The 20,180-nt window shown below is 45.7% G+C and overlaps 2 protein-coding genes across 2 annotated transcripts in view; both read right to left on the bottom strand.

Moving 5' to 3' along the window:
* Positions 1–372: 372 nt before the first annotated feature.
* Positions 373–7,979, bottom strand: PPP1R11 (protein phosphatase 1 regulatory inhibitor subunit 11). Its single transcript, XM_063123477.1, has 3 exons — positions 7,734–7,979; positions 4,312–4,420; positions 373–1,492 (listed from the first exon to the last, which is right to left on the bottom strand). Exons 1-3 carry the CDS (start codon positions 7,797–7,799, stop codon positions 1,278–1,280), a joined length of 390 nt encoding a protein of 129 aa, XP_062979547.1. The 5' UTR covers positions 7,800–7,979; the 3' UTR covers positions 373–1,277.
* A 3,996-nt stretch (positions 7,980–11,975) lies between these two features.
* Positions 11,976–20,180, bottom strand: part of POLR1H (RNA polymerase I subunit H) — a 64,158-nt gene continuing 55,953 nt past the window's right edge. The window contains exons 2-6 of the mRNA XM_063122252.1: positions 19,235–19,258; positions 17,564–17,714; positions 15,770–15,867; positions 13,232–13,341; positions 11,976–12,327 (exon numbers count right to left, since the gene is read on the bottom strand). Of these exons, the coding sequence (XP_062978322.1) occupies positions 12,303–12,327; positions 13,232–13,341; positions 15,770–15,867; positions 17,564–17,693 (363 nt within the window). The 5' untranslated portion in view covers positions 17,694–17,714; positions 19,235–19,258 and the 3' untranslated portion in view covers positions 11,976–12,302. The remainder of the gene's footprint in view (positions 12,328–13,231; positions 13,342–15,769; positions 15,868–17,563; positions 17,715–19,234; positions 19,259–20,180) is intronic.

The raw sequence follows: 20,180 nt of genomic DNA, 5'->3' as shown, positions 1-20,180 counted from the left end.
CAATGACAGCGTCCTGTTGCGTGATTTCAGGGTTCAGTGTAAACCTCCAGCTACAGAATGGAAATTGAACACAGGGTTGGCTTCCGTTTCCTTGTGCAAGATGATCAGGCTTGGGTGATTTGTTTTTAAAAATCAGTCGTGGGACTTCTTCAAACTGAGCCCAGCCGCTTTTCCTCTTGACTTGAGGGTCAGATGCCAGATTCAACCGCAGCATACGATTCTCAGTCCCCTTCCCCAACTACCAGATGCCTGACCCCACCCCTGAACCAGCAGCAGTTGCTACACCCCCACCCCCAGCCCAGCCATTGGACTTCCTGTTCTTCTCACTTAATCCCTTGTCCCGCCTGAAAAGAATAATCTTACAGCCTTCCGTAGCATAACGAAAAAAGAAACATTGTTGGTTGTTGTTGTTGTTTTTAAAAAAAGCAGTCACAGGAGGGGGGACGGACGTTCTTTTAAAAAGACATTTGAAGACAACAAAGGAAGGTAGCCGTGTCGCAACAAAGAGTTGGGAATCAAAGCGCCAGAAATCAAAAGACAGTGGGGAGACCTGAAGGCTGCACCCTTAAGGCAGCTGTGTGTCAGACGCAGGAACCATGCAGTGGCGAGACCTGGAGTGAGCTACAGGATACAGCAGCGGAGCTGAGGCCAGCAGGGATCAGTGAAGGCGAGAGAGCATACAAGCAAAAATTACCTGGGCAGAGCATGGAAAGGCAGAGAACATACAGGGCTGGGGAAGAAAAGTAGGTCGGAGCAGAGGTACAAGGCAGAAAGTGGAAGTGTGGACTCAAAGCCCGGGAACGGGGAGAGAGAGAGAGAGGAGACGGGGAAACGCATGTTCAACAGAAGGGGTTTGGAGGCAGCTCTATCACTGACCTTTCCAAAGCAGCACCCGTTTCCCACCTTGTTCATCACCGATACAAATATTTAATTATGAAGCAAGGGGAAAAAAACCAGCCAAAGAACCCAGAAGGCTCTGTGAATACATTCCACGTTGGATGGGGTGGGGGGTGAGGATGGGCGGCACCAGACGGACTCACCAGCCACGGATGGACAGATAAGACGACAGCAGCAGCACTGGCAAGAGACAGACGGGGAGCTGGGTGCATGTGCCCTCCCCTCCCCTCCCCCCAGAGTCGAGGCAGTGTCAGCACCAGCACAGGATGCGTGAGCCCTCCCCTCCCCTCCCTCCCCCTTGCCCCAGAGTTGGGGCGGCATCAGTCCCTGCTCAGGGTAGGAGGTGGGGCTCTCCCCCCAACCCCACGGCAGGGCAGGGTTCAGTGTTGCATGGCCGCGGCGTGGTTTTGGTCAGGCGGCTCCGACTTCTGGGGGCTGCTCTCTGCTGGGCCACCGGCTTTACCCTGCGCCTTCCCCCGCTGGCCTCTCTTGTGGCCCCGGATGCAGTGGGCGTTGCCACAGCCTTCGTCGTCCTCGTCTTCGCTCTCTGTGGAGCTCTCGCCAAAAGCCCGTGGCTTCTCATAGATGCAGCAGCCTGTGTTGCAGGAGGGAGAGGGAGGGAAACCATAAATATGAGTGGCAGTGGGAATAAGAGCCAAGGCTCAGGAGAGGGAAAATTGCAAATTGTGATGGAAAAGGAAGAGGCAATGGAGGAAATTATGAGGAAAACAAGAAGGTACAAACCAAGATGGTAAGTGATTAAGGAGAAGCAGTGAAGAAAGGGCAGAAGGGATGGAAGAATAAAAAAGGAAGAAACACAGAAATAGGAAGAGAGGATGAGGTAAGTCTGCCACTAATTAACATTCATAGAGCATTGTGAGGTAGGTGGGGGGAGACCAGCCAATTGTTCCTCCCATCTACCTGTAAAACCCACTCTTGGAAAAAAGGAAAGGAAAAAGATGCAGACAATCTCGGAACATTTCTCCCTGTACAACATTAACTGCATTGTAATTCATGCCACTTGTGAGTCTCAAGACTCAAGAAGCAGCGGCAGACTGTTAGTCTATTGTTTATTCAGATTTGTATAATACACAATAACAGCATTGTAAACCACAACAGCAATACATGCTGCATATAGTCTAAAAGGGGGATGGGCATAAGATAGATCTCGAGATGTTTTGGACTTGCTGCCCCAGAAGTCTCTGCCAGCAGGGCCAGTGGACGGGAATACTAGAAGTCAACATCCAAAACATCTGGAGTTCTACTTCCTGTCCACCCCTGATCTAAAACCAACAATGAACTGCATGCCTGCAATTTAATACACGGCTCAGCCAGCAGACAGAAGCGCCCTGAGAGAGGAAGAATTGGGTTACCACTTCTTCTCTCCCTGCTCCTCCTATGGCCAGGGCTTTGGGCAGCAGTTTTCTTTCCCTACCTAGAGATGCCAGGGATTGAACCAGGGACTGCCTGCATGCCAAGCACAAGCTCTAAGGCCTGGAACAGATTCCTTAGTCAAAACCACCCAAGTAATACCCTAAAATATCTCCATCCTCTTGGCTTTTAGAAAGGGTGTGAGGACATCTCTTTAATTTAGCCTTTTAAATTATGTAGTTAATGTTTTTAATGTTTCCTGCTCATGCTTTCCCTGGCACGCATAATCTCTGCCGCCAATGCTAAAGACAGTTGTTGTGCTCTCTTGGGTATAATATTGTAATACGCTTCTTTCTGGCCTCTCAGCTGCTATCATTCTTCTCTTCAATCAATGCAGCCAATGCAGCCCTCCAGATTTACTGATTTGATTTGTACTCTGCCTTTCTACCAAGAAAATACCACTCGAGGTGTGAAGTGCAGGACTGCAACGCCCATCATTCCCAGCCAGCCTAGACGTTGGGGAAGGCGTAGACACTGCTATGGGAAGTGTCTCTCATCCCCTCCCCCTGAAGCCACCTTCAAGCTTCTAATCGGAAATGCTGAGTCGCTGCAATTCCTGCTGGCAGCAATAACAGCTTCTCCGAACAGAACGGCCTAAGCAGCCTTTCGTCTCCAGAGCTTATCGGTTCCAATCGAAGTTTTGCCCTTGAGAGAAAGCTCGAAGAGGTTACATTGCAGGTGTGGGAAATGTGAGGCCCTCCATATGTTGCCAGCCTGCAACTTCGTTGAGCCCTAGGGACGATGGGAGGTTGCAGTCCAACAACATCTGAAGGACCACACTTTTCCCATCCCTGTTATATTAGAAGATAGACATGGGCCATTTCCATTATAGGGAGCCATTAGCTTTCCCTGGAGCCAGAGGATCAGCAGAATATAATTGCAGGAGTTCCTCACATGTATTCTACCAAGGATTCCCCCTCAGCTACTCCCACACCCAGGAAGCTGAACGCACAACTCCCATTCTTAATTCTGAAACACTAGAGTGGGAAGGGTCAACTAAGGATGACTAAAGGGCCCCCAAGAATACCAGACAGTAGCTTTTGGGCCAGAAAATGTCTTGCCAACAAAACCAAGTCCCTCATGAGTAGACACGTTTTGTAACAGAGTTAGCGCCGTCTAGAAGGAAAGGCTTCTTCATTATGGAACAGATCCACTCAGGCTCAGATATAATTAAAAACATTTTTACATAAGGAACATGTTACACCTTGCTTTAATGTACTGTGGAACAGCTTGTTTCTTAAAGCGTGGAAGTGTTTCCTTTTTCAAGTGGAACTACGGGCAAATCTTTATACATCTTGATCTAAATTTGGCAGAACTACCAGAGGCCAAATGAAGTTATCCCATAACTTGGATCTGGCCTAGAACCTGTTCGTTGGTTATCCTTGTGCCAACAGACTCCGCTTCCATATACCATCTCTCACTCTAACTACCATGCAGGTTTGTTGGAAGGATAAAATATTAAAATAGGGGTGTGTGTGTGTGTGTGTCGGGGGTATGTACATTGCCCTGAGCTCCTTGGAGAAAAGGTGGGATAACAATAGAATAGCAGTAATAAATTGTTAGCCGAAGGCCGGTAGTCCACAGGCTATATATCAGGCTTGCTGAGTCTATCCAATAAGGAAGCTAGATGCACAATGCTCCCAATTTCTCTCTGCTGTTCCAGCTACCCAGTAGTAGCTACCCAAGTTTCCATACACTACTGTACACATACGCACAGCAGCACATAGCAGTACCATATGGAAATGCACAGCAGCACAAGGAATCATGACAACTGGGGCAATGTGCTGGTGAAAGCTGGGAACAGATGTGGAGGACAAAAGATGGCTCATGCTGAGGGTTGTAGGACTTTCCCCCCTATCTAAATATGCATAGGGTTGCACCTTTAACCAGTTAAGACCAATCCAGGAATACAGCTCACACGTGGGGAAATAAAGAAGGCCCTGGTATCTCATAGCAGTAGAGGAAGAGAAGTGTGTGACTCACATTTGGAAGAGCGCCGTCCCAAGTGTTCATTGTCTACTGTGTCGCTTGACCATTCCACCTTCTTGGCCGGTTTTCGTTTCCTCAATTTGATAGTGAGGCTGCGATTCTCCTTGGAGTGGAAAGGCAGAGAAAGAGTTTGCATTACACATAACCAAAAGTGGTTTACCACTACCCCATTCAATATACGAGTTCCTGATTTTTAAACTTCCTACCCTCAAGGATCACTTTCTACACAAACAGGAAACCCTGTACCTCTGCAAACGAATCTGTGTATAATTGAAGAGGATGGGGTGGGTGGGTGCATGCATGTTCAAGGCTTAACTACAGTAGCTTCTCCTGGTTTTTCAAATCAAAACCCACCCGTGCATACCACAATATCTTCATGCCATGGAACTTGCTACAGAAATAAGAAAAAACAGAGAGATGCAACTCATTGTCTAGGTACATGATTTACATGTTCTCGTTGGAGATGCATTTTGTGTATGGGGGTGGGCAGAAATGAGAGCAGCCCATAGAAATCGATATTGAAACCCCTGCAGTTCCACATAATGTGATTTCAAATTCTTTGAATCCAATTTGCATTTTTATACTAGCATAAAGAGCACTAGCAAGGCAGCAAGAAAACGTACAGCATTACTACAATGTAATGGCATATATTAATACAATTTAATGTACTGTACCATTAATATGGCTAAAATCCATATGAAGTCTCAAAACATTCTCTGATTTCACACTAATGAGTGGCACAGTGGTCATCATAAAAACACCATGCAGTGCATGTTAATAACACACTTCTGCACTTGCACAAGCTGCTGATGCAACTCTTCTTGCAATGGTGATCTATCAGTCAATAGCAGTTCACTGCAGTGAACGGCTGTTCTATCCAGCACAGCTCATAATAATTATCTTTTGGTGACCAGCCCCAAGTTATAGACTAAGGAAGCATGGGTTGTAAAATAGGTATGTATTGCCAACAACAGACATCTTAATATACCGAAAATCTAAATCACACCCATAGAACCTGAGATACATTTAAATTTATCCTCCAAATAATTGCATAATCAGCCATGATTCTGAGAACATTAGGAATGCTTTCCTAACTTCATAGGATATCCTTTGTATGTGCAGCGTCCCGTGCTTTTATTATGAAGTGCACCACTTTTTTTGCTAGGCCACTGTGTTATATATCTTTGCTGCCACCTTTTAGGGGGAATGGGGAGAAATGCAGTAAGCCAAATCACAGCTGTGCCAAAATCATGAATTTCTCCATTGATCTTTATGAGCAACTCACTTTCAATCCAACAGAGAATTAGAAAAAAAAATCTATTGAACTTTCTGAACATTTTGGGAGGTGGGTCAAAAATGCCCCCTGAAGATTTGATTAACCTTTAGTTAGGGGTAAATTTTATCTATTTTCTTACCTTTAAATACAAGGTGGCCAAGAATTTCTCTTTTCTAAAACACACACTAATGCATTGAAGCTGGACACTATCTACATTCCTGGAACAGAATGCACCATGGGAACAACCTTATGTAATGATGTCACATTGTTCCCAGAGGCATTCTCAGAGGAAAGAAAAATGGCTGACCCCATTGGCCACCCCACTTGATGCATCTGCAAGTCTTGATTTTTGTTTTTTCTTAGAGAGAGAGAAACCTCAGTCACCTTGCATTTGGAGGTACAAAGAGAATTCTTAAGATTCCCAACAAGTCACTGTATATTCTCCCCACTTTTGTGAGGGACAAATGATCCTGCATAAGTGGGGAGAGGGATATTTAGCCCTACTTTAACTGAAGCCAGAAACTAGTTCTATGTACTAGTCTTGTTATTACAAATCGATTGAGCTTCCTGACGGAAGTGGGCGAGGCTAGGCTGAAACAGACATTTTTGTTATAGCCCCACCGATATTTGGTGGCATAAAGGTATGACAATACAGTGCAAGTGAGGCTTAGAGCAGAGCCATTACTTCAACTTTGAACTCCACAGCTCACTGACTGGAGTAGAGAAGCTGCCAGGATGTTTCATTCTCTAGTCAGCGTGAAAAGTGGCTCCCATAATCAGCAGGTTCAGTGGGTTTTGCTGCCTATTGAACCTCTATAACCTCTTCCAAGTTGCCATGGTGCCTACAACCAATTACCTACGGAACCCCCTTTGATTCTTATTATAAGTGTTCTCCACTTATCCACTTGCTGCTGCCTTTGCAACCGCAATCCCTTTGCTTACTAATTATGCTGTGTATATTTGGGTGTTGCTGCCATTTTCAGAAACTGCATGTGCACAATGGATCAAGAGAGCTAACAGCAATTAGAAAAGCAGCCATGGGAAGCAATAGGTGTAGGGAACGGTGACAAGGCGGCCTGACCACTGAAGATGTTTATTGTTTTCTAGATGGTCCATTACAAAAAAGAATTAAGTAACACTATCCATATCCAGCCGAGCTCTCTATGGTTTGATATCTTTATTGTGACATCCAGCAGCCTGAGGCGCTTGTGATAACATTCCATCTTTATTCCAATAACCGCTTACATGTAAACATATCCATGATGATCAGAGTTCAAACTTATTCAGCACAGAACATTTCCTATATGCTATGGTGGCAGTCAATCAAGATCCCCAAGCAGATTGCCAAAGTTTCCAATTCAGCAGCCAGGCTGGCTCCTACAAACCAGCAACTATTTTCATCAATAGAGAAGTAGTGCCTTGTAGCAGTTAGCAGCGCTCTGCATAAAAGAAGACACACCCAAGTTCAAATTCTCCACTCAGCCGAAAAGCTCAGGTGGTGACCTTGGGCCAGTTACTATCTCTTAGCCCTTCCCAGTTCACAGGGGATAAAATGGATGCAGTGAGCTCTGCGGGAAAGGGGAGGAATTAACAAAAAATGTATTAAAGACATGCCACTAAATTCATTGGCAAACAGCAGCCTGCTGGATCAGTCCAAAGGTCCTTCAAGTCCAGCACCTGGCTTCTCACAGTAGCAAGATGCTTCCAGGAAGCCTAAAAGCAAAGCACCAAAAGGCACAACTCTCTCTCTCTCTCTCTTTATTCGTCTCTCTCCTCGCCCCCAATCTGGTATTTAGAGAAATATTGTTAGCATGACTAACCCCCGCCAATAGACTTGTCATCGTCTATTTAAAACCATTCAAGGCAATGGCCCGGATATCACACCCTTTCCCTTCCATCACCCAGAAGATCGCCGCAGCCCGCGTGTCAGCCCGCAGCCCTTCTCACGACCACCGAGGCCCCCAACCCACGGTTGCCACGACAACCGCAGTAGACCCAGCCATCAGGGTTGCCCCCGGCGGCTCCTCCTCCTCCTCCTCCATCACCATGGTTGCCATGGCGCTGACTGTACCCCCGTCCCTCTGCCGCTTCGCAGCAGGGCCCCGCCGGCCACCGCCACTCGTCGGCGCCCCCTTCTCACCGGCTCAGTCACCTCCGTCTCGGTGACCGTCGCGGAGGCTCCCACACTAGCTGTTGACTCCGCCATGGAGGTCCGGCTTGGGGCCCTGCTCGCCGTGGCGCCGGTTGCCGGGGGGAAACTTCACCGGACACTTCCGACCCAGGGCTCGCCCGGATCCTTGCCGGCCTCAGGGACCTCTTCAGCCGCACCTGCCGCTCTCACGCCGCAGCTGTCACCGCCTCCCTCGCAGGTGCAGCGGCCGCTCCCTCGAGCTACTTCCGGCCTCACTGCTTCCTTCTTCCTCTGCGCGTCCCTTAGGTTAATCTGTCCCCCAGTTAGACTCCAGAGTCACTTCCGCCAGACGTACTTAAAGCTCCGTCCGAGCTCTCAGCGATTTCTCCTGCGCTTGCTCTGAAGCATGCGTCACAGTGAACCAGTTTTGCCAAGTGGCTGTAGGTATATGCCGTCTTCCCCAACCTGTTGGCCTCTGGATGTTTTGGACTTCAACTCCCAGCAGCCTCAACCTACAAGGACAATGGCCAGGAATGCTGGGAGTTGTAGTCCACAAGAAAAAAACCTCTACACAGCACACAGCTGGTTTGGCAACTTGTTCTGCCAGTGTTATAACTGGCCTGGAAGCAAACATAAATAAACTAAACACCTCTGAGATTAAGACAATCAGCATTATTGATACTGGACCAAATGCTTTGAAAGCATGGCAGCAAAAGCATCTTGAGATACACCATAGAGCTTTATAGTGATTGAAATCCCTAGTCTGCAAAATCTTATGCCATAATACATTTCTTAAGTCTGTAACAGTGAAATCCTATGCATGTTTAGATGGAAACAAGTTCTACAACTCTCAGCACACCCCAACCACCCGTACTGGCTGAGGAATACTCAGTATTATGCAACTGTTTTCTGTTTAAACATGCATAGATTTGTGCACTTACCCACTGTTTTAACTACCTTGGTTTTGAGTACTCTATTATTATTATTATTATTATTATTATTATTTATTTATTTATTTATTTATTTATATAGCACCATCAATGTACATGGTGCTGTACAGATTACACAGTAAATAGCAAGACCCTGCCGCATAGGCTTACAATCTAATAAGTTGTAGTAAACAATAAAGAGGGAAGGAGAATGCAAACAGGCACAGGGAAGTGTAAACAGGCACCGGGTAGGGTGAAGCTAACAGTATAGAGTCAGAACAAACTCAATATTTGAAGGCTATAGGGAAAAGAAAAGTTTTTAGCTGAGTTTTAAAAGCAGTGATTGAGTTTGTAGTTCTCAAGTGTTCTGGAAGAGCGTTCCAGGCGTAAGGGGCAGCAGAAGAAAAAGGACGAAGCCGAGTAAGGGAAGTGGAGGTCCTTGGGCAGGCGAGAAGCATGGCATCAGAGGAGCGGAGAGCCCGAGCGGAGCGATAGTGTGAGATGAGAGAGGAGAGATAGGAAGGAGCTAGACCGTGAAGAGCTTTGAAGGTCAGCAGAAGTTTATATTGGATTCTGGAGTGAATTGGAAGCCAATGAAGAGATTTCAGAAGTGGAGTGACATGGTCAGAGCGGCGGGCCAGGAAGATGATCTTAGCGGCAGAGTGGTGGACAGAGACCAGCGGACTGATGTGAGACGAAGGAAGGCCAGAGAGAAGAAGGTTGCAGTAGTCCAGCCGAGAGATAACCAGTGCATGAACGAGAGTCTTGGCAGAAGAGACAGACAAAAATGGTCGAATCCTGGCAATATTATATAGGAAGAAACGACAGGATTTAGCTACTGCCTCGATGTGAGGAGTAAAGGAGAGCGAGGAGTCAAATATAAAGCCAAGTGGCAATGAATCCATATTACGTAATCTTTAGCCTGAACTTTGGGAGCAATGCTATGGGATGGTCCATCCACTCAAGCATTCTGTTCACACAGTGGCCAACCAGCTGTCGACCAGGGACCAACAAAGCAGGACACAGCGCAACAGCACCCTCTCACACCCATGGTTCTCAGCAACTGGTGCACGCAGGCTTACTGCCTCTGATACTGAAGGGAGCACAGAGCCATCAGGACTAGTAGCTATTGATAGCCATCTCCAAGGATTTGTCTAAATTCCACTGCCTTTCCCCCCACTCCCATTTTGATCACTAAATCAAAGACAAATATAGAAAGAAAAACATAAAATACTTTATTCTACCTATTCATGTTATGAAGGGATCTTTTAACTAATCCTAGAAAGGAAAACATACATGAATAAGAATTTGAACTACTTTGGTTCAAAGTCACTTAGTCCCTCTTCACATAAAAGGTACCTTGAAGCCCAGGAGGTAGGGCTTCTGAAAGACAATTCTCTTGGCTGTCCCTCCACCCCTCATAGCTTATCTATGTGTTGCAAATCTTCATTGATTAGGGGTCAGCATTTGTGGACCAGGGGCCAAATCTGGCCCAAGAAAGACTGTGTTACCCAACCCCTTCCTTTTCCACTGCAGCCTCATGACATCAGTTCCAAAAAGAGGAACAGTGGAGCAGGAAGAATAACCCCCCTTGCACAAGGATAGGGGTGATATGACTGGCTGCTATGCAGCAAACCATATGGCTTTCCCATTTCCTTTCTTGAAATAAGGCTGGAGCATGGCCAAAAAGAAATGCATCTCCCCAGCAGACACAAAGCACAAGTAGCTCAAAAGCTTATATCAAGAGGGGGTATCAAGAGGCTAGAGGGAAATAGGAAAGCCACTGTGGTATAGTGGTTAGTGTTGGACCGGGACTCAGGCAATCCAGGTTCTAGTCCCCACTCGGCCATGAAACTCACTGGGTGAGTTTTTGGCCCTGTCGCTGACTCTCAGCCTAACTTACCTCACAGGGTTGTATTTTGTATTTCTTTATTTACAGTCAACAGACCAATATAAAACAAGAAGATACACCATTATATAAAACAATACAGAGTAGGGATAAAAAAGGAGGAGTGTTACAAAATCACTAAAGATACTAGATTGTTATTTGTTGGTTTCTGAAAAGGGAACAGAATTGGGTTATTGGGGCCTAGCATAGTGAAAAAGGGAGGGATATATAGATGATAAAATTGCTAATCTGTGGATTTAAGCGCAATCAACATCCGTAAGCGATCTGGTGCGGATGGCCAAATTCAGGAATTTGGCCACCTGCTCAGTGGTAGATTTACTGGAGCCCTGAAGTAGACTAATCAGGAGTGACTTAGGGGATCGTCCAGGGAGACGTTGCATAATAGGACATAATAGGTCTTTTCTTGCCTGTTGGTAAAAATTGCAATGGAAGAGCACATGCAGAATGGATTCCACCTCGATGTTATTACATGGGCAGTATCTGTTTTTGGATGGAATTTTCTTATATCTCCCCTCCAGCAACTTGGAGGGGAGGACGTTAAATCTTGCTAGGGTGAATGCTTTCCTGTATTTGGGAATGGTTAACCAACCCAGGTATGGCATTCCGTCTTTGCAAGAAGGGACTAGGAGACCCAATGATTGGGGGGAACATGGTTCCCAGGCAGTTCCCCGGAGCTCTTGGTGGTCTATATACAGTAGTCTCTGTTTGGTGATCTGTTTAGCGCTGTCCAAGTCCAGAGATAGCAGGAAAAAAGGGGATAGCCCTATTGAGGTTACTTTTTGCACCACTGCCCTAGACCAGTGAGATTCGGAGGGTTCTAACAGGACTTTGGTAACCAAGGAGTTGGAAGTGAGCGTTAGGTGACAGCGGAGCCAGTAATGTATGGTGAATATCCAAGCTTGGCATTTTAGTGTACTTAGTCCAGCCTCCAAGTTGAGGGCAGCACCAGAAACACATCTAGGGACCCCGAATATAAGCCTGAGGTAGAGATGTTGCACTCCTTCAAGAGAACTTTTGAAGTGTGGAAACCATATTGGAGCTCCAAACAGAGTCTGAGACACTATTTTAGCTTTGTAAACCCGGATGGCTGCCGGTAGATATTTCCCACCTTTCGCAATGAAGAATCGGGATAACGCACCAATGGTTTGTTCAGCTTTGCTCTTGGTGTGTTTGCCATGTGCCCTCCAGTTTTGAGCTTCATGAAACCATACGCCCAGGTATTTATATGCGTCAATTTGGTTGATTCTGTTTCCCTCACAGGGTTATTGTGAGGATAAAATGGAGATGAGGAGGATGGCCATGTAAGTCACCTTGGGTTCCTTGCAAGAGGAAAAAAGGCAGAATATAAATGTAATAAAAAATAAAATAAATGTTCTGGGAGATGGATGACAGCAGCAGCTACAACAGGAAGACTTGCAACAAAAGCACACATTATGTTTAATCCTGGATTGGTTCAACATATGAGGAAAGAAGAGAAGACACAAACTGGTAAGATTTTGGGCTTCCTGAAAGACAATTTTGTCATGTGCTGTTCCTGCTGTTATTTCCGTTTGTAGCCCACTACCAAAGGCCTACAGTCACCATCTGCAAATCACTCAGCTAAAGCGAGAGGATGCTTCCATAGCACCCAAAAGCATTCCACTGTCACAGTGGCAATCCAAAGCCGACTTTCTGAAGCGATTCTATCAGGATGTGAGGCGTTTCTCTGACCGTGTCCCCCACACATTTGGGCAAACTTGATCAAGAATCTTCCTTCTCTTGGAACCTGGATTTAAAACAAAAGCCAAGTCATAAATATCATGGACCTCACTGAGGTCCATAGTATCAACAACAATATGGATAGAACTATTTCACAGAGGATAAGAGAATTAATGACACCACGCAACAACACTATGAACAACCTCTCCCATTGGTTCCACATAAGTGTTGAACAACGTGAGGGGCAGGATGGATCCTTCCAGGATCTCAAAAGCCAATGACCATGAGGATATCCCGCAGATACCATCTTCTGAGGCCTACTCTCCAGGAATAATTGGAGCCATCATAAACCAGTGCCTCCAAAACCCATCCTCAGCTCATATGGATCAAAAGCCACCAAGAGGTCCAGTAGAACCAACTAGGATGCACCTAGTTTCTGGCATAGATCGTCCACCAAGACAACCAAAGCCAGGCCAGACTGAACGATGCAATCTTAATAAAGTTTGCTGCACACATTCCTCGACAAATCAACTGGAGAAGAGACAAGTCAATGCGTTTTTTAAGCAGAGTGGTGAAACTCAGGCCCGAAGCCCAAATCCAGCCCTCTGGGGCACCCCAAATGGCCCTGCTCCCTACCCCCTACCCCCTTTTCCCTCGACCATTGATCATTTAGTGGTTTCCCAGCTTTTGTGCGCTGTTTTCCCCCACTGAAAGGTTGAAATGCTTCTTCTAAGGCTTAGTTACTGGCAGTAGCACCTTTAAGTTACAATATGCTATTTTATTTTGTATTTTGGGCCCACACACTTTGCCTTTGGGATTGTTCAGCACTGGAATGCGGCTCCCGAGAACTTCTCTGACAGCCCATAGGCTGAAAGAGGTCCCCCACCCCAGCTGTAAAGCATGAACAAGTTGAATGGGGTTGGGTTGGGTTGAGGGAGCGTTGCACGAACGGTCATCAGGAGGTTTCTTACTTGCACTGGATGCAGGTGTAGAAGACCGTCTGCCCTTCATCCGCAGACCTCATCTGTCGGGTATGGTATGCCATGCCTTCGTGCCCACACTGGGGACACCTCCTGTCAATCTGAAAGGGTTGAAGAGGACAAGATCAGGGCTGTGGGATGAGCGTTCCTCTCTGCTTACAATCACCAGAGATGGGGCTGGTGTGTCAATGTCTCCAACCACTCAGAAATTGGGTCCTCATTCCTGATAGCTTCTCCATTTGTCTATAGGGGCAAGCCCAGGCATTTTGCCGATTAATCAAAAGTTGCCTTATACTGGGTCAGACCACTGATCCATCTAGCCCCATACTGTCAACACCGACTGGCAGCAATGGCTCTCCAGGGTTTCAGGCAGGATTCTTTCCTCACCCTACCTGGAGAAGCTGGGGATCGAACCTGGGACCTTCTGCATGCAAAGCAAGGGCTCTACGACACTGAGCTAGACTGCACAACATTCTGTTTCTTTATGGCCTATGTACAAAACCCAAATGAGGATCAACTGATCCACTGAACTGTAAGACCACACCCACAGCTTCTCACCCCCCAAAATGACACCATCACCACAGCGTCATTATTTTTTGTGAACTGCCCAGAGAGCTTTGGCTATTGGGCAGTATACAAATGCAATCAATCAATCAAATGAATATCATCTCTCCAATTCCTCTTTCCGATGTGAGTGGAGTCAATCCCAGCCAGAGAAACACTGCAAGGGCAGTTCTAATGTCTTTCTGCTTCCACTTTGCCAACGCAAGGAACACTGACTTGCTTTGGGTTTGCCTTATGCACATGAGGGGATTTAAATGGCAAGAACTGGGAAAAGGGCAGAAAAGGGCATCTAACATGATCAAGGGATTGGGGCATCTTCTCTTTGACATAAGGTCACAACAGCTGGGATTGCTTAGCTTGGAAAAAAAGAGGCAAAGGGGAGACTTGACAGAGGTGTACAAAACGTTGCATGGTGTGGAGAACGTGGATAGGGAGACATTTTTCTCCCTCTCCCATAATACTCCCTCATCCCTATGTTAAGTAATCACATCAGTCTGCTATTTGCAGCTTCTCGGCCTTGAGCATAATTTGAATTATATGGAGTGTCATAGGAGTCCTATTTGGGTCCCCAAAGGGCTTGATTTGGGTCCCCAGGGGGGCTTGATATGTTTAATACTGCTGACCCTGAGCTAGTCCTACAGAGCTAGACCACAGAGGCAGAGAATACAAAGATGGCAGTACTCCAGTTCTTTTGGCTCTTCTGATGTTTTTGGACTCTGACTCCTATCAGCTCCAGCCAGCATAGCTAATGGTCAGAGATTATAGGGATTGGAGTCCAAGAAGTTATGGAGGGCACCAGTTCCCCACCCCTGCTTTATGTCAAGGCATCTCCTCCCACAGCCCACAGAAAAGACTTCTAGGCAACACAAAAGTTGTGCCGCTATTGTCCCTTTTCTTTCTAGCTACAGTGCTAGGCCTGAAACAGAGACTGTGGCATCACCTCTTTCTGTGGCTTGTGGAGCTACAAGACCCAATACTGACTTGAGTTCAGTTCCTGCTGTTGAAAGCATTATCACTTTGACATTTGCATTCCCTTATAAGCTCCGATTGTAGCTCCTATGTCCCAATTCTCTCAGGCTGCAAGCACAGCTAAAACAAACTTCTGCCAGAACTTAGTATGGACCCATCAGGAATTCCAAAACATCGAAAAACATCTAGAATTCCAAGCTTAGCATCCAGATTTCAAATTTGGGAATTTCAACCCTACATTTTGTTCCTGACAGCTGATGGGTAGAACCCAAAGTCTGTTGTTGGATTCCAAGATCCACAATGAAAATTTCATATCCAAAAAATGAATTCTGAAACTTTCCAACTAATATTTTAAAACTTTTATCTAACAACATACAGTTGGTGGAATCAGATTTTAATTTAAGTAGTATCTTCTTTCTTGCTGCCCAACACTTAACAGCAGCCTTTCCCAAACTGGTGCCCTCTGGATGTGTTGGACAACTCCCATCATCCCCGGCCATTGGGGATAATGGGAGTTGTAGTCTAACACCTCTGCACGGTGCCAGGTTGGGAAAGGCTGACCTACAGATATAGCTGTAGGCAGGGAACAGCAAAGCTGTCCTAACTGATTCAACCTACATGCCGCTGTACCCCAATGCTTCTTGTTTTCCCTTAGGATTAAAGTGGTGGGGTGCTTTTTCGGAGATGCGCTCTGGGGCTCCTTCTAGTGGTGGGTGGAGCTAAAGGCAAAAGGAGTGGGGCCAAAATACCAGTATATTTTAGCTTAAAGCTCTCACTGCCAAAATGGGGGGAAACTCTGCAAATGTTGGGAAACCACCAAACTATTTAGGGAGGGGGAGGAAATCACCTGGCGATGTGGGAAAGTGGACGTGGCCTTCGGGGGAACCCCAGAGGACCAGATTTAACCCTGGCCTGAAGTTCAACACCCCTTTGGAATCTTTTGCTAGAGACAATTGGATGATTACTAATGTGAAATATTTCTCTCCATTCACTCACCAATGGTCCTTTGACTGCGTTTCCTTCACTCATTGTGGAAGATGTGGCATCTATCCTGTTGAAGGTGATGGATGTATGGATAACTCTCCTTTCAAAATCTGTGTAGAGAAGAAACATGAGGGATAACTGAGAACAGGTTAATTAAACATTATAGGTTCCCCCTAATATTCTTTACATTTTACACACATGCCCCATTTTGTGAGAGTACATGGCTAATGGCATTAAAGTAGCTTCCTTTCCCTGTGCTCCCCTCTTCCTTCCCAAAGTTCTGCTAGACATTGCTCAAGCTTTATACATTCTAGGCCTTGTTCTTGCAAACAGCAGATCCAGTAGTAACGTCATTACTTGACTGTACCACTTCAGAGTTGAGGTAGGGGTTCATATGACTGAATGCTCCCACATTAAAATAAAAAAAAATCCCTGCATATAAAAATCTAGCTTGTCAGGAAGAGTAGACTAGGCTCCTTCTCCCTGACATCTAGTTTTCTAAATGATGGGATTTCTATTTTGCTTTTTTGTTTGGTGGAGCATTCTGTCATGTGCAGTCCAATGTCGTACAGCCCAGACACAGGTTTATAATCTTATCTGCTGTTCGTAAGAACTAAATCCAACTCTGGCTTAGATAAAATGCCTTATCTTCATATTTAAACATCAGGAGAATTCAAAATTCTCCATTATGCCAAAGGAGGTGGGTAAGAGATGTGGATGAAACCAACAATTGAAGAATTCTTATGAGAGCAAGCAAGATGTTGGGGTGGGCAGAGGAGATCAACATGTCCCTTGGTCCAGTGATGTAATTTGACATGTTGAGGGAGGATGCTCTTTTTATCACTTGGCCTGCAGAACACCACACCACACCACACTCTTTGAGAGCCAGTGTGGTGTAGTGTTTAAAGTGTTGGACTGGGGACTGGGAGATTTGGGTTCTAGTCCCCACTCAGCCATAAAGCTCACCTGGGTGATTCTGGGCCAGTCACAGACTCTCAGCCCAACCTAACTCATAGGGCTGTTGTTGTGAGGATAAAACGGAGAGGATTATGTATGCCGCCTTTGGTTTCTTAAGGAGGAAGAAAAGGTGGGATATAAATGCAATAAAAATAAAATAAATTTATTCCTCTTCATTCCCTACCCCCTTTCCTTTTTGTATCATGGCATTTCGATTTTATGCAAGCCACTCTAGGAGCTTTCACAGATGAAGAGCAAGACAAAAATATTTTAAATACAGTAAATAAATAAATCTTTGGTCTCCATCAGTGGCGACTGTGCCTCATATAGGACTTTAATTCATTACAGTTTATATTGGCTCCAGCAGAAATCTCGTGTATTGTACATGGAAGAATGGAAAAAGCTGTTGGCAGTTTTTGTGGGACAGAATTGACTTTTAAGGCTGAATGAATTTAGGACAGACTGATCTGGAAATTATTGCTTCAAATGCCTACATAAAAGATCAAAGACTCAAGTTAATGGAAACTGTTTGGAATGGGGAGGATAATTGCTACCTTAACTTTTAATGAACCTAGGTTCCCAAAAGTATAATGGTGGGTGTAGGTATTTACAACTTCTGAAGTTGTGGTGGTGCAGGGTGGGTGGACGCTTACTGAGATGAATCACACTCCTACAGTTATGTCCAGATCTTGGTGTATATAGAACTCCAGTACTCCAGGAAAGCTGCTCCTCTCTCTGAGAGTTTCCATTGTGGAGGGACTGAGTCAGACAGAATGAAGTTGAACTTCATCTACACTGCTAAGGTGTCTCGTGGCGCTGGTACCAAAAGCGTCAGAAAAAGACCCTCACCTCGCACATCAATGAAGAAAAAGCAACAAGGACATGTCACCTTGTCCTGGACACTTGGCAGAGGTAGGACTGTACCACACTCAGGACAGAAATCAAGTTCTGACTCAAAGTGGGAACCAGCTTGCTCCATAATTACCAAGGAAAACAGAGACTGTAGGGGAGGAAAACAGAGGCAGTGTAAATGACAAGAATATATTATTATTTCAACTTAGGCGTAGCTAGCTCTAACTAGCTTAGCATAGATCTATCCTATGTTTCAAAAACTTCCTCAAAAATCCCCCTTTCCTATAGTCAGAATTCTGCAAATGGGCACACGTCAACATGGGCACATGTCAACAAAGGTTACGTTCAGACAGATACCTATATAATACAGAAAGAAATTCATCAAATGCTCCCAAATGACAGCAAACGTGATGGGGGAAATCATTCAAACTTCACATCTTCCAGGAACATCCTATATGCAGTTGTTTTATTATTATAATAGATGGTGTTGTGAGCTGATCTTATATAAAAAAGCTGGTAATGCTGTACCCGCTGCCTACAGCACCAGAACATCCCTGAATGGAATCTGTCTTTCACTACTGACTCTCTAGGATCTTGGGACCTCCGGGATCTTGGGACCTCCGGGATCTTGGACAGTGAAAAAGGAAATACAACTCCCATCAAACAATGCAGCAACATATCATTCAAACTTGCAGATGACCTACTGCCAGTTGGGCTGGGAGTGATGCTTCTCTACCTATCATTCAGCACTTCTAAACCTGGCCTTTAGAATGAATCTGAACAGCTCTTCCAAGCACCTCAATGGAAAACTGCAATAGCAGGTCGGACTAACAATCACTGGAGAGGAGCAGATCTTCTATTTGTATTTAGAGTTCCAAGATCCAGGCAGCTCCTGTACCTTTGATAACTGAACGTTCAAAGGTGTGGCTTTCCCCATCACAGAGCTTCTGGGAGGAGGGAAGAGAAGCCACTTTTGATGCAAGAATGTGCCCTTATGTGTAGGACTTCAAGGGACAGGAACGCAGTCCGGCTCTGCTCCTGCCAATCCAATCTTGTATCAGTCTTCCCCAATCTGGTATCCTCCAGATGTTTTGGGCTACAACTACCATTGGTTACTGGCCATCAGCCCCACCCAGCATGGGAGTTGTAGTCCAAACCCCCTGGAAGGCACATGGTTGGGAAAGGTTGCCCTAAACGACCCACTATCTCTGATGACAGGGGCGCCCTTCAACCCCTGACCACACTCTGTAAGGGTCGATAAGAGGAGAGAGTTTCGGCACTTTTGAGAATTTCTGCAAATGCTGCTTCTGCACCCTCACAGTTACTGGACGAGGAAAATCTCTATTAAAAAGCCTTCCCCAAACTGGTGCCCTCCAGAAGTTTACAACTCCCAACAGCCCCAGCCAGAGTAGCCAACGGTCTAGGATGAGGGGAGTTGTAGTTCAAAACATTTGAAGGGTGTCAGGTTGCGGAAGGCGGCTATAAAAATTTTATGCAACTCGTGCAGCACAAATCCTAAGGCACGATTACCCAACAACTGGAACAGAACTTACTCCCTACTAAAGTGCTTCAGGATTACAGCTTTAAAGGCAAAACCCCCAAACCCTGTACCAAATCGGGCTGATATAAATGGTCCGATCCCTCCCAAGCTCCCTGCAGTTCACTCACCTGTTTATCTCGCTTTCCCAAGCGTAGTTCCACGCGTGGCGCTGGCCGAGAATGGTTCCAGGAGAAACAAGCTCAGGAGCACAGAGCGTCCGCCCTTCAAGAGCAGTAGAAAAAGAAAGAGGAGAGAGAGCGTCTCCATCCATCATGGAAGCTTCCGGTTTTGTAGAGTTTTCCCCTACGCTGTGCCTAGCCAAGCTGTTGACTCCGACTAACGCTGAAATCATACGCACATTTACTTGGGAGTAAGCGAGCCCCCTTTAAGTCAGTGGGACTTGCTTCTGAGACAACACACGTAGGATCAGACTTAGGAAGCTGCCTTATACCAAGTCTGATCATAAAACTAGACTTCCCTATACCCAGGTGTCAACCCGGGCTACAACACCCACCAGCCTTAGCCAGTATGGCCAGTAGTCAGGGAAAATGTAGTCCAAAACCACTGGAGGATACCAGGTTGCCAACTCCTGCTCAACTGGTTGCAGGCATTTAACAGCATTTAACAACATATACTGAGTTTGTTTGTTTTTAACGGACCCCAGAATAGCTGTTTTTATAAGGATACTGTACTTATGCTTTTTATGTTTTTCAACTTTGTATATTTGTTTTAATGAATACTGTTTTTAACTTTTGTAAACTGCCCAGAGAGCTTCGGCTATAGGGCGGTATATAAATGCAATAAATAAATAAACTGTCCTTGATTTTCAGGCAGTTTTTCCAGCCCTATTTGGAGCGGCTGGAGATTGAACCTGCAGCCTTCTATATGCAAAGTAGGTGCTCTGTCATTGAGCTATGGCCCCTTCTCCCCATCTGTAGCCTAGGGTGGCCAGATGCACTTTTAATAGTCCTTGAACACAAGTATTAAAAGTGCAGACACAGCCCTGTCATCTTTTGCACTTTTTTTATGGATGCTACTTCGGTGCCATTAATAGCTGCTCAGTATGCAGAAATT

This window comes from Elgaria multicarinata, chromosome 3 (assembly GCF_023053635.1).
Source record: "Elgaria multicarinata webbii isolate HBS135686 ecotype San Diego chromosome 3, rElgMul1.1.pri, whole genome shotgun sequence".
Lineage (NCBI taxonomy): Eukaryota > Metazoa > Chordata > Lepidosauria > Squamata > Anguidae > Elgaria > Elgaria multicarinata.
Note: the sequence above shows the minus strand (reverse complement) of the source record. Positions and strands in the feature narration are given on the sequence as shown.

Coding starts and splice junctions, on each gene's coding strand:
- PPP1R11 (XM_063123477.1), bottom strand. CDS start 7,799: ATGGCGGAGTCAACAGCTAGTGTGGGAGCCTCCGCGACGGTCACCGAG. Junction 4,421..7,733: donor AGACGGAGGTGACTGAGCCG/GTGAGAAGGGGG, acceptor TTCCACTCCAAG/GAGAATCGCAGCCTCACTAT. Junction 1,493..4,311: donor GGGACGGCGCTCTTCCAAAT/GTGAGTCACACA, acceptor CCTGCAACACAG/GCTGCTGCATCTATGAGAAG.